The sequence below is a fragment of the Primulina huaijiensis genome, chromosome 5 (assembly GCF_012295235.1).
Source record: "Primulina huaijiensis isolate GDHJ02 chromosome 5, ASM1229523v2, whole genome shotgun sequence".
Lineage (NCBI taxonomy): Eukaryota > Viridiplantae > Streptophyta > Magnoliopsida > Lamiales > Gesneriaceae > Primulina > Primulina huaijiensis.
In genome coordinates, this window is record NC_133310.1 from 22,133,671 (window position 1) to 22,147,236 (window position 13,566).

At 37.0% G+C, this 13,566-nt stretch overlaps 3 protein-coding genes across 4 annotated transcripts; 1 reads left to right on the top strand and 2 right to left on the bottom strand.

The window, feature by feature from the left end:
* Positions 1-629: 629 nt before the first annotated feature.
* LOC140977201 (glutathione S-transferase U8-like) lies at positions 630-1,510 on the bottom strand. Its single transcript, XM_073441848.1, has 2 exons — positions 1,132-1,510; positions 630-1,062 (listed from the first exon to the last, which is right to left on the bottom strand). The coding sequence occupies exons 1-2, from the start codon at positions 1,441-1,443 to the stop codon at positions 703-705; spliced, it is 672 nt and encodes a 223-aa protein (XP_073297949.1). The 5' UTR covers positions 1,444-1,510; the 3' UTR covers positions 630-702.
* A 2,572-nt stretch (positions 1,511-4,082) lies between these two features.
* Positions 4,083-7,333, top strand: LOC140977200 (rop guanine nucleotide exchange factor 7-like). Its single transcript, XM_073441847.1, has 7 exons — positions 4,083-4,924; positions 5,006-5,122; positions 5,225-5,379; positions 5,608-5,682; positions 5,761-6,051; positions 6,146-6,502; positions 6,673-7,333. The coding sequence occupies exons 1-7, from the start codon at positions 4,387-4,389 to the stop codon at positions 7,162-7,164; spliced, it is 2,025 nt and encodes a 674-aa protein (XP_073297948.1). The 5' UTR covers positions 4,083-4,386; the 3' UTR covers positions 7,165-7,333.
* A 1,170-nt stretch (positions 7,334-8,503) lies between these two features.
* LOC140977203 (protein MIZU-KUSSEI 1-like) lies at positions 8,504-13,478 on the bottom strand. Of its 2 annotated transcripts, none has more exons than XR_012175374.1 (2): positions 8,922-9,384; positions 8,504-8,738 (listed from the first exon to the last, which is right to left on the bottom strand). XR_012175374.1 is itself a non-coding variant. In XM_073441852.1 (2 exons), the coding sequence occupies exons 1-2, from the start codon at positions 13,077-13,079 to the stop codon at positions 8,735-8,737; spliced, it is 774 nt and encodes a 257-aa protein (XP_073297953.1). In that variant the 5' UTR covers positions 13,080-13,478; the 3' UTR covers positions 8,504-8,734. The 2 variants fall into 2 exon arrangements, 1 of the variants encoding a protein (XP_073297953.1); XM_073441852.1 differs by lacking the exon at positions 8,922-9,384 and adding an exon at positions 12,310-13,478.
* Positions 13,479-13,566: the final 88 nt, after the last annotated feature.

Genomic DNA, 13,566 nt, shown 5'->3' on the forward strand with positions numbered 1-13,566 from the left:
GTTATATATATATAATTTTAACAAAAAACATACATATAATTACACTTTAAAAATAAACATATTTCTCGGACATAGTACAACCATTGCACTGACTGAGAAGATGTCCACAAACACTTTCTCCACATAATCATTCGGAGTGGAGACGGTGGGACTGTCCAAACTCAAATTTTATTAAATCCGACGAGCCAACTCGACTAAATCCACCCCACTAGTCGAGTAACACACATGATACAGTATTTGGATTATCAATATATATTTTTTTATTCATCTACAACATAAATCCATAAGTGTGTATGGATTAAAAATAATCAAAAGAAACGAATACGACCATTGCTATTATTAGCCTTTGTCTCCTCGGTGACTCAAGTTCAATTACCCTTTAGAGACAAATATGTAATTTTGCCTTTTAGTTCTTAAAACCCCAAATATAGTGAAGGGCTACTGGATTACTCCATTTGGACGTAATTCAAAGGAGGCGTGCCTTAAATTTCAGGCCCGTCAAATAATGAATGCTAGGCCCATTAAATTCATGACAATTGCAGGCATGGAGCCTGTCAGAGTATGGGCCTATAAATTACATACCTTAATAAATAAATATTATTTTATTCTCACAAAAAAAGGAGAAGTCATAACTAGACACCTCCATTTATTAAAAAGGAGAAGAAAGTAGAGGTAAAGTTGACTCCTCAAAGCATAAATAAGTTAAGCAGTCGGGGCTTGTTTGGCAGCTTGAAACAGAGCCTTGAATTTCTCGGTCAATCTATCTTTTGGAGGCAAAATTTCTTTCACAAAACTATCTTTATTAAACACATCGATCCATTCACATAAGTTGGGGAACTTGTCTTTGTTCAAAATTTGAACTTCTCCACATTCAGCGAGAATCCCAAACCAATAGGCAATGAAACCGGCCGCGATATCGACTAGCCCAAATGTGTCTCCCCCGAAAAATTTCTTGCCCTCGACTTCAGAATCAAGAAGTTTTAGCAGTATTGCTGCCTCCTCTTTCGCCTTCTCTTGCTCGGACCCTACACTCCAACAAGCTTTTCGAAGTGTAGGTATGCACTGGCAGCAAAAATAATTTTAAATATAAAGTTGGAGTTGAAACAAATATCATTTAGAGGATTGTGATACCTTTTCATCAATAAACTTAGCCCAGAACCGAGCCATAGCTCTGTCATACGGACTTTTGGGGAGAATAGGAGACCCAATGTCCCAAGTGTCATCTATGTATTCAAGAATGACCAAAGATTCAACAATTGGCTTGCCTTTGTGCACAAAAACAGGCACTTTTTTGTGCACTGGGTTGTACTTTTGAAGCAACGGGGACTTGTTCTTTATATCCTCTTCGATGAATTCATACTCTAATCCCTTCAGTTTTAGACCCATTTCAACCCTCTTGCTAAACGGGCTCCCCCAAGTTCCAAACAGCTGCAATTCTGCCATTTTCGTGATTTTATTGCGTGTTTTTTCAGGCGTTGAGCAAATGCTTTTTTATAGAGGGAAGTTGATTCGTTAGCTAAAACATCATGCAACTATGAAAAGTCAACTCAAATTTATTACTTACTTGAAAAGAAGCATTTGTCATGACTCATTCACGAAGTTTTTCCACCCTTGGAATTAACTAAGTAAGAAAATAAATTAATTAAAAAGGCATAAATTATCTAAGGTATAGTAGAGCTCTTCCAACAGAACAGAAATTGGCTTTCAGTCCTCAGCCGTCGATTTTTTTTGTGTTCAGTCCCTGGGTATTTTTTTAGTACTACATTCACACATGAAGTGTACCACATTTTGTATGACATAGTACCACAATTTTGTGGGTAGAGAGTAAACCCAAAGAAATATTTTGATTAAGAATTTTTCACTAACTTCCCCTCCAATTTATCTGTGGGCGATCCCCATTCCGATCCACGGCTTGTTTTTAGTTAGCTGGGCACAACTTATTGATAAAATAAATAAATAATCTGTTTAATTAGTCGAAGTTTTCTCTAAAATAAAATCAGTTGTCAGGCAATAATTAATATCCAATTAGTTATGGTTACAACTACCAAGATTAAGACATATGGATAACATGGAGCCTTACAAGGTAAGTCTCCATTTACAATTACAATCGGGGAGTTAGAATGCCACCCTATAATTTAATCATGCCTCGCCTGTTTTTTGCATCAGTATAACGACTAAATGACTCATATTTTTATCATTTATTTATTTACAAAGAGGTGAAAGCTAAACTTTTTTTTGGAAAATTAAATGTTAATTCTAAGATATTTTGGAAAGAATCCAATTGGGAGGTAACCATATTGTAGCTAATCAGAACAAAAAAATTTACAGCAGGTTTTTGCAAGAAAAATTTTAGGACATCTGGTTTTTAATATTTTTGAGGAGGGAGATTGTAACTTGAGGTTTCGATATTTCATTTTTTATGTTGGGAAACTAGTTGAGTTCCATTGGGACAGAGATCTTGCCAAATTCGTAGGCATGATTTTACCAAGTGAAGTTCTTGTGTTTTGCATTTCATGGCCATTAGAAGAGGGGAAAAGTTTGGTGGAGACAAAGCCGAATTCTTCAATTGACATTGGCGCAAACGTGATTTTTGTCTCTTGGTGGTCATGAAAAATGGCTTCACATCATCTTGTGATTTTGTCTTTGTAATACATGTGAGCTCGGCTGGATTCTAACACATATTTATTTATTTTTAAATATAAAATGTGTGATTCTAAAATATATATCCATTAAATTTGTTTATTTTTCTTTATAAAGACTGATTTTCGTGTTTTTGCGTGTGGGGTATTTTTCAAGTCGTTATTAGTGACGTTTGTAGTTAATATTATTTATATAAATAATCAATAATGACGAGAAAAAAAAATTTGGAAAATTCTCGAAAGATAAAAGATTGTAGTGCCCATCCTACATTCGTTGAAAACGAAAATTTAAAGTGATTTATAAAGGAAATTATGGACTTTTCTAATAAGTCATTTTCATAAAGACATAATGTTGGGATTATGATATGAATCTAACTTGGCTCATATGTGAGTATAAATGAGATGATTGTTCAAATCAATGTATAGGATTTTCAAGAAATTAAGTCATTCAATCGATTAGCCCTTAAGGATAGTCAAACACATAACAATGAATTTGAGTTATGATACCATTTTAAAATCAAGTTTTTGAGAATTGTAAACGTGAACTTAACAATCATCTCATCTTGAACTAGTTTTTGAGTTGGAGTTAGACTCAAACCTTTACTCTTAACATGGTATCAGAGATTAAGTCCGCAAATTATGCGTTAAACTGTCATGTGAGCCACCCGTTATTTATCTTCTAAACTTCACACTTCAGTTATTCATTCCTGTGGGTGAGATGAATGTGTTAGACATCTCATATCAACTAGATTAAGTTATTGAGAGTTGGATATATGAATTTTGACAATCATAGCATATTGAGCTAGTTTTTGATATGGATTGAAATATTAAGCCCTAATTTTAACATAGCATCATAGATAATAAAATATAATTGTTATTTCAGTTCATGGAACAATCACGTTTGTATGGTTTGAGCTCAAAATATAATAATAACTGTTTGAGCCTTACTCCATGATTATTCATTGTAATCAAATTATAAAAAAAAGATTAATTTTAATAATGTATTTGAAATTGTGATTCATAAATCAAATTATAAAAAAAAGATTAATTTAAATAATGTATTTGAAATTGTGATTCATAAAGATTTGACTGGTAATAACATCAAGGCAAAAACTTGTGTGAGACGGTCTCACGGGTCGTATTTGTGATATGGATCTCTTATTTGGGTCATCCACGAAAAAGTATTACTTTTTATGCTAAGAGTATTATTTTTTGTTGTGAATATGGGTAGGATTGACCACTCTCATATATTAAGATCCGTGAAATGGTATCACATGAGACTCACTCTAACACCAATATACCACAAAACTTTATGGTTGCATCACCCGAATATACCACAAAACTTTATGGTTGTATCACCCGAATAATAATTACAAATAATCAACCCGTGTAATAATTAAGGATGAGCACTTGTGCAAGCAAAATTCTAACAAATCAACCTAATGAAAGCGACTAGTTTAAACAAAAGCACAGCATCGAGGAGCCCCCTTCATATACTTGTTCTCCGTTCTGATAACTCTGCGTGCCATTCTACACAAAACCCGTCTATCTGAGATTCTCTCTCACTCATTCGGGCATCATTTCTTCCCTCAGTGCTTGGGCAATTACATCTTCCATTCATTATAACTGGTGTCCACATTTGGTTTCTTTTTTTTTTTTTTTAACTTTTACCGTTTGCAGAACCAGACATGGTTGGAGCTGAAGTCGACGCCTTGTGGATAGAGCTGATCAGGAAAGTGAGGCCACTATGCAGAACAAGACAAAAATCAAGCGTTTTTCGTCTCTGAACCAGTCGATATATTCGAAAAATTCAAGAAACTTGAAACCCTCTTCTGCATTGCCCTCTTGGGTGTCAAAATCAGTTAAATTCTTGAGATATAGAGGAGTTCTTCAAGGTGGGGTTTCAAGCAAAAGGTTCCATTTCGATGGTATGGTTGTAAACAACTCTTTGTATTGTGCCTCACTAAATATAGTTGAGGCTAAAATGGAGGGTTCAGTGAATGATAGCGAGATTTGTCGAGTTGGAGAAGAGAGTCGTGGAAGTTTCTTGAGTTTGAAGGAGGTGGAAAGTGGAGAAAGTAGTTCAAGTACGGATTTTTTGTCTTCTGAGGTTAATGTGAATGATGAAAATAGTAGTTCCGAGAATTCTTTTTCAGCCGTTTCTATGGGTTGGCCAATGCAAAGGGATGAATTGCCGCATTCTGCCAATCCTGAAGTTTTTGAAGGAGTAGAGAAGCACCACTTGGACAGCAGAAAATTGGAGAAACAAGGGTCTTCTCTTTCAGGTACTAATTGTTTATCGATGCCCCCATTTTCCCTGATTATCTCTCTGTTAATTTTTGTTACGGATTTCTTGGTTGATGTAGAGCTTGATATGATGAATGAAAGATTATCAAAATTGCTCCTTGGTGAAGACATGTCTGGTTGTGGCAATGGGGTTTGCACTGCTCTGGCTATATCAAATGCTATTACGAATCTTTGTGGTGCGTTATGTCTGCTTCGTTTGTTAGTTGACAAAAGTTTGTTGAATTTATAGTCATTCTTTGTATCTTGCATTTACCTAATCAGTCTAATATTTTCGGTAGCTACACTATTCGGGCAAGTTTGGAGATTAGAACCTCTAGCAACTGATAAAAAATCAATGTGGCGAAGAGAAATGGAATGGCTTCTCTGTGTTAGTGATCATATAGTTGAATTGATACCGTCTTGGCAGACATTCCCCGATGGAAGCAAACTCGAGGTTTGTATAATTTGCGAAAGAACTATGCTACTTTTGTATGCATGCGCCTCTGGTTTGGATGTTAATGATATTCGTCTTTACGGAGTAAAACTGTGATTCTGAAAGTGTAAGAAAACTTCATGTAGAGACACAGTTACTGGAATTTGATACTCACGATTAGAAATTGCTATGAGCCTCTGTAGAAGTTAAAATCAGTGTCGTAACTTATGTTCTCTTTGCCATTTACAGATCATGACTTCAAGACCCCGGTCTGATCTATTCATTAATCTCCCTGCTTTACGCAAATTAGACAACATGTTACTAGTAAGGCACTAAATTCTTCTTCTTGTAGTAGTTGTATAGTTTTGTATTGGCACTAACTTTTTCATCCTCTTTGAATAGGAAATATTGGACAGTTTCAAGAACTCGGAGTTTTGGTATGTGGACCAAGGGATTGTTGCCCCTGTAGCTGATGGATCAGCTTCTTTTCGAAAACCTGTTCCCCGTCAAGAGAACAAATGGTGGCTTCCAGTTCCTCGAGTCCCCCCGGGCGGGCTTACTGATGATTCTAGGAAAATGTTGCAGCACCGGCGGGATTGTACAAACCAAATACTTAAAGCTGCAATGGCTATAAACGGCGCTTCTTTAGCTGAAATGGATATCCCTGGTTCATTTATAGATGCTCTCCCGAAGGTATTCTTAAAAGAAACTCCAAACATCTAATTAATTTTACATGATACAAAACCTGGCTGTTAATTGATTTTACCTTTTTTCTTGATGGTCGCAGAACGGAAAAGCAAGTTTGGGAGACCTTATTTATCGATATATTAATTCGGACCAATTTTCGCCTGAATATTTGCTCGACTGCCTCGATTTTTCTTCTGATTATCATGCTTTAGAGATTGCCAACAGAGTGGAGGCCTCCATTTATGTGTGGCGCCGGAAAACTAACTTAAATCCATTGAACAGTTCACAGAGATCAAATTCTAAGTCTTCATGGGAAATGGTCAAGGATTTAATGATTGATGCAGATAAAAGAGAACTTCTTGCAGATAGAGCTGAGAGTCTGCTCCTTTGCCTGAAGCAGCGGTTTCCTGGTCTTCCTCAGACAACCTTAGACATGAGCAAAATCCAATTTAACAAGGTTTGGACTTAATGTCTCCCTATCCCTCTTAAGAATGCAGCTTTTTCTTTCTTCCCTTGACTTCATATTAGGATCAACTAACTTAATAACTACATGTTAGGTGAATGTACAGCCGTATCTTAAAACCTCACATATTTTTGTTGTGTTGCAATCTGTAATTGTCCTAACAGGATGTTGGAAAGTCCATATTGGAGAGCTACTCAAGAGTTTTGGAAAGCCTGGCATTTAATATTGTTGCCCGTATCGATGATCTAATTTACGTGGACGACATGTCTAAGCATTCAGATCAAGTTGTGTCAATCTCCAAGGTCGGTGTAATCACTTGTGAAAGCATCGGTATTCCACTCGCATCCTCTAGCACTCCATACAGGACAGCTTTTGCAACGCCTAGCTTTTCTCCTTCTCAGCTTCTTAGCCCTGTTAAGATAGAAAAATCATCATATATAGAAAGCAGCAAACTTTCCCTTCGTGGGCTCGGTGCAAAAAGAATATTGACAGATTATCTGAGTATGGATGCAAAAGGGAAGGAACCGAATAGCAGCATCAGGAAATCAGATCCATTTCCGAGTAGGAGTAGAGAGATATTATCATCTCTATCAGCTGAATCTTCAAAAGTAGCTGTTAGTCCTCAAGATGCGCACGAGTCATCCGAGGAAGAGTGAACATGATCTACTTGTTTTATGTCATCCGAGGAAGAGTGAACATGATCGACTTGTTTTATGTTTAGTTCTGTAACCTAGCTAAGTTCTTCGTTTGTATATGCAGAGAGTGTTGCAAAGTGCTGAAATATTACCATGAACCTTGATGCTTTTTAGTACATTGGTATCAAGATTTTCATGAGCCGAGTATTTCGTAATCCCCTTTATGCTCTTGTCCTCCATCTGGTTTTAGGCAACGTGATAGCTTTCAAATTTAATGCATGAAAAACTCTTTTAATTTATTATCTCCATTTATTTTTGCAATGTTGTATATCGGTGATGCCCTGGAAAGGACGAAAGGACGGGTCATTTTTGGACTCAGGTAGGAAGAGAGGAACAAAATAGATCAGTCCAGAATTGATATCGAGAAGCCAAGAGGAAACCGGGTGGAAGGCAGTCCGAGTAAAGAGAGAGTAACTTGTTTAAACTATCAAACCACTATGAACTCATACAAGCTTGAGTTCATATTCTTGGCCTGGCAAGACAGGGTTGAATGATACTGTCTGAGTGGAAAAGATGTCTAGCCAGACAAGGAAGCTCTTGGCATCCTGGGAACTTGCAGTATTTTGAAGTCTTCCCTGGCCAGGCAAGGCAAGGCAAGGCAAGGCAAGGCAAGGCAAGGCAGGATATCCAAGAAGATTAAGTTAAATGATTGTGAACCATTCCACTTGTAACTAAGGGATTTGTTCCCTTCCACGTTTCCAGGCCATCTTATCCGTGCTCATCTTTCCCAAAAACTACATACGAAATTGTATTGTGCTACCTCAAAAACTCACAATAGTTTCTCAAAAACTGTATAAACTCAAGTGCTACAACTAAATTGAAACACATAAACAAAAATATTTTAAGTTGCATTTAGATGAATGAATGTGAAGATAGAGATTTCAGATCCATAATAACAAATTCATTGGTTTGTTTGGACAAATTTTTTTTTTCGAATCATTGTGATAAATTTCAAATTCATCACAACATGAAAGTTATTTCAAATACTCTCCTCAAATGCTTCATCAAATTAAATTCCTTCCATCTAAAACTCAACCTAGAATAAAGTAGTTAGCAACTACATTTGATAAGATAAACTCGTGCTTCTAGAGTCCGTTTATAAAAATAGTATTTCAAATACTCTTAACATCAATTGGGGAAAAAACAATTTAAATAAGGATTTTTTAATATTTTGAAGTGTTCTTATTTTTTCTACAAAATAAATATTATCCAATCCTCTAGTCATGTATTATTACGGAGTTGTATGAAAGTTGATGATTAATATTTAATGGTGCCTATTTGACCAGCAAAAAATAATTAATAAGCCAAACCCAATTTAATTATTTTACCAAGCTATACATTAGAATTACACAACAAATCATTACTATGATTAAATTTATCGATTCAAGATTATACAAATAAATATTAAAAGGGTTAATGTAATTTCCATGGCAGGCACTTTAGGTTTGAGCAAGACCCATCCCATGAAATTGCACATTCTTCAACGTCACAACACTTGCAAACCACTCCAAGACTTGCAATAATTTTAGACTCACCTATTCATAATCACTCACAATGTTAATAACAACATCAAGTATATGTAATATCGAGTAAAAAAACAAATATACTATATATACATATCACAGCGACATACACAAAAATTTAGTCGAGTATTATATAAAATTCGAAGTTTTTCTCATTTAAAAATGTAACTAATACCGAACATCACGTAGCCTTACTCTGTTGAGGAAGGGAGGGAAGTGGCCTAGCTTCAAGAAATCTTGAATCTTGAAATATGAAACAAAATATGATAATAAGCATCAAGAAATGGAGAGGGGGTCTGAGTAAGCTCATCGGTGATGTATTATGGTTTTCTTCTGAAACTTCATAGTTCATAATTCGGATACAGATGTGTATTTATGCTCAAATAAAAGATTACTTTTCTTAGGGATCTTTTGACCCTTTACTTGTTTTGGAGTAATACACACTAGAAGCTGGCTTTTTTATACTTGGGGTTCTAGAACAGAAGATACATGCTGATAGCAAAAGGCGGTCCCGGCCCCTTACACGGATTGTACATGCTGGAAGCTTCTTGGGAAAATAAATAAATAATAATATTTTAGTAAGATTTTTCCATATTGATTCTAAATGGCCTCTCCTTATTTTTTTTGTCTTGTTTCTTTTTATATATATTTGACTTATCTATAAGTTACAACAATCTTTTATTACGAGTTGATGGGCAGACACAATCAAATGTCATATATTTGAAGATAATGTGTTCGAATTTGTGCGAAAATGCTAGGAATACTCTCTGAAGTTCATATGGCATTCACAAGCGGAGCATAACTAAAGTCTAACCTATCTCATCTGTACTAAGATTCACAAATTTGGAAATCTGTTGATAGGAAATGATAATAAAATAATATAGGAAAGCGTTCAGATAGCATCAAAAAGAAGATTTAGGATAGCAAACGTAAGATTTAAATGCTGTAAAACTAATAATTTTAATATTTGTTCAGAGTTTAAGAAACTAATCATCTTTTCACCATATGTATCAGGTTTCTCGACAGAGCGGAAATCATCAGTAACCGACAAAACTTGACAGATAATGAAATAAATCCATGGAGATTAGTAACTGTAACCAAAGTGGAGGAGATGAAGCTTATAGCCAACATGGTGCCAATCTGGTTTACCACTCTACCGTTAGGTATTTGTGTAGCACAGGCTGATACATTCTTCATCAAACAAGAAGCAACACTGAATCGTAAAATTACTCAAGATTTCAAGATCCTAGCAGCCTCAATATGCTACGGCAACCATTGGAATGATATTTTCTGTCACATTCTAGGATAAAATCCTTGTACCCTTGCTAAGAAAAGTAACCGGCAACGAGAGAGTAATCAACATTCTCCAAAGAATTGGTATAGAGATGATTTTCTCAGTTGCGACTACGGTAGTAGCTACCTTGGTGGAGAGGGAAAGACAAAGCATTGTGGAGAAAATATCAATTGAGTGTTCATCTTCAATGAGCGTATTTTGGCTATTACCCCAATTTATTTTAATCGGAGTAGGAGATGGATTCACACTTGTGGGATTGCAAGAGTACTTTTACGATCAAGTTCCGGATTCAATGAGAAGCTTAGGCATAGCATTTTACCTCAGCGTGCTTGGTGTTGCAAACTTTCTCAGCATTCTTTTGATAACTCTAGTAGACCATGTTACAGAAAAGGGCGGAAAAGGTTGGTTTGGCAAAGATTTGAATAGCAGACAGCTAGACTATTTCTACTGTTTGTTAGCAGGAATTACAGCTGTGAATCTTTGTGCCTATACCTTCCTCGCTAGTCAATGTTCTTACAAGAATACACAAATAACATCAGCATTGGCCAACGGTCGTTGATACCCCCATAAGGATCCGAGTGCCCGAGCACTACATATTTCCCAAGTATTCTTCGAACAGTCAGGTCTCCCGGTCAGCCCGGTCTCCCGCGCAATCATCGCCCGAGCTCTCATATAAGTACCCGGGTAATCAATTGTCCGGGTCACCTCGAGAGTTGAACCACACTCGAGTATGATTGATACAGGACGTCTAATCTGTCAGAACAACTTGGGTTTGGAGTGTCCTAGAAGTCATCAGAAGATAGGGTATGGGCAGCCGACCTACCATACTTAATAGGTAGCACTGGAATCGAGGTACCTACCTCATCTTCTACTATAAATAGCAGGTATTAATGTCATTTACCGATTCTGAAATCTTTGAACTCTTGAGCATTATACATATTTTCTACCAAATATTGCTTGTGTTCATCTTCAACCTGCTGACTTAAGCATCGGAGTGGCCACGCCGAACACCACTCCGGCGCCCATTCACGAGTTCTTTTCATTGTTTGCAGGTGCTATTGAAGCCATTATCTTCACTCAAATTCCCTAAAAACTATAAATTATTGATTTGACTCGTTGGAGCTCCTTACCCGGTTCACCCATTTCAACGAAATCACATCAGTCGTGAAGGTAACAATGCTGCTGTTTAGGATTAAAAATAAGACTTTAATGAATAGCCTATCGATTTCCTCTATATAAATCCCAAGTAACAAAATCTTGTAAACATTGTCATATTTACCACTTCGCTGTAACACTATGATAATGAAGTGAATCATATTGAAGTATTTGAATGATGGATATAAACATGTGGCATATAAAGAAACGTGTCCACTGGGCTCCAAAGTCACACTCCCATGACGACCATGATTGTGCAACCATTTGAAAATTTGAAACTTTTTAGGGCTTGCAATACCAAACGTAGATGCTTTGAATATATCAGCATCCACATTTTTCTGTGCAATGTCATGCAGGTTTAAATAATACCAGTTTTTCTAGACAATGCTACACCGGAAAAATATTTCTTGTAGCATATCTCATTATATAATGTAGGAAACACGGACTTTTCACATATATAATACAACATGATAATGTGCATGACTCAGAGCAACCCAATATAAATACTATAACTGTACCTTAATCAAAGTATCGTGCCCACACTGTCCAAATAATTGAAATAGAGGCAGAAGGTTCAGCCTAGTAGAAATATCACTATCATTAAAAATTTCAGTTTGTCCAGCCAGCCTAATTTCCATCAGATATGCGTGGGAATATTCTAATTTTATCAGATATTAAGAGCACTCCTCGAGGGAAGTAACATAACAAGCAAACAGTAACACAGAATGAAATACAAGAATCTTCTCTAACAAATTAACAGCAGATCGCATTATTGAAGCAGTAATAGTATTTAAGTATAGCTAAACAGGGTCAAACATCTGTTCTTGAAGGGCAAATCAAAACATTGTGTTTTTAACATGGACAATGTAAGCAAAGAATGGAAGTAAACAAAAGACGCTATTCTTGAAGCTATTTCTAATGAAAAATCGCCAACAAAAACTAACTCGTAACTTCTTACACTCTGTAGCTAGGAATTCAAGAACTCTCCTACTAGTCCTACAATCTTTTCATATATTCTTTTTCATAAAGTAAAAGATAAACTTAAGCAATGGCAAAAGATATAAGAAAACCCCAAAATTTTCTCATTTTTCAAAAAAATACCCATCTTTTACACGATTGGTAATGAAGAGTCACCTAGTCCTAAGCAAGAAAATGCTGAGTTCTTGACCCGGGCCTCCATCAGGGTTGATCAAATGGAAAGACTCCGAGTCAGCACTCCCACCGACGCACTCATAGTTAGCCCGCATGTACATGATTCCCTCTGAACCCGACCCAGACCCGCATGGGATTACGCCTGCCCCGACTGTGATATTCTGCATGGTCTTCAGCATAAGCCTGTTCTGCTGTGTGGCCTTACGGCGGACCGCAAATCCGAGCTTTCGCCCGTTGCAGCAGAGAGTCCACAGGGGGATTAAGTGAAGGGGGCATCGATTCAGCTCAGATTCGGCTGATTCCGCGGCATTGAACTCGAGGGCGATTCGCACTAGCCCACATTGCATTTCCTGGATAAGAGTGGTTGTGGGGATCGAGAGCTCGAGTAGGAGAGAAGGCCGAGTATTGAGGCGGCTGTGCTGTATACAGAACCGCACGTGGCCGCCTCTACGGCTGCCGAAGATGGTTCCAATCACCATTGTTCTAGAACAACGCGGCGGCGCGTGGGAGATAGCTGTAGAGGTGGGGATGGGAGTGGTAGGATCGGAGGAGGATGAATCACTTTCTTCTTGGGCGTCTCGTTCTTGTTCTATGGTTTCTTGATTGGCGAAGTGTTTCTTCTCATCAAGGTCGTCCCTGAGTGAAGTGCTCAGGCGTTTCTTCACGGCGGACGTAGGTGGTGGGGTGGGGGATGTGGGGGTCGGGTTGAGGCATGGGAGCAGGAATCGACGGAGGGTGTCGATTTTTGTCATTATTTTTCAATTTTGTTTTTGTTTTCTTTATGAAATTGAAGAATGGAAAATGAGTAGAGAAGATTCTTTTTTTTTTTGTCTTTTCGATTTTTAAAGATGGAGAATTTGGGTTATGTGAAGTAAAAAACAGTCACTGTATTGCCTATATATAGGACAAGCTTGAAAATATGGAGGGAAACGGCAATAGCCGTAAATAATAATAATTTCAAATAACATGTGAAAATTAGCTGGATAATTAGGAAATATTCGAAGCTATGGTTCTGTGTGCAGGGTTCACAGTGACAGGAAAATTCAGGATTTGACCTTTGACCAGATTTTTTTATTCATTGAATAGAACACGTGGAGAAATTTTGGGGCATGAGGTATGATGGGCCATCTTCAAGCTGGAAAATAGGTTCCTCTTTTTCTTTCTTTTTTGTGGTTGATGATAGTGTTTTTGTGTGTCATGGGCTATGACAGGACCAGTAATTGCCAACTAAATCGGGCT

What these genes read in the sequence shown, in the direction of transcription:
- LOC140977200 (XM_073441847.1), top strand. Translation starts at nt 4,387, where the DNA reads ATGCAGAACAAGACAAAAATCAAGCGTTTTTCGTCTCTGAACCAGTCG. An exon ending in TGCTATTACGAATCTTTGTG is followed by an intron (nt 5,123 to 5,224) that starts GTGCGTTATGTC and finishes TATTTTCGGTAG; the next exon opens with CTACACTATTCGGGCAAGTT. An exon ending in CCGATGGAAGCAAACTCGAG is followed by an intron (nt 5,380 to 5,607) that starts GTTTGTATAATT and finishes TGCCATTTACAG; the next exon opens with ATCATGACTTCAAGACCCCG.
- LOC140977203 (XM_073441852.1), bottom strand. Translation starts at nt 13,079, where the DNA reads ATGACAAAAATCGACACCCTCCGTCGATTCCTGCTCCCATGCCTCAAC.
- LOC140977201 (XM_073441848.1), bottom strand. Translation starts at nt 1,443, where the DNA reads ATGGCAGAATTGCAGCTGTTTGGAACTTGGGGGAGCCCGTTTAGCAAG. An exon ending in CTAAGTTTATTGATGAAAAG is followed by an intron (nt 1,063 to 1,131) that starts GTATCACAATCC and finishes TTTTGCTGCCAG; the next exon opens with TGCATACCTACACTTCGAAA.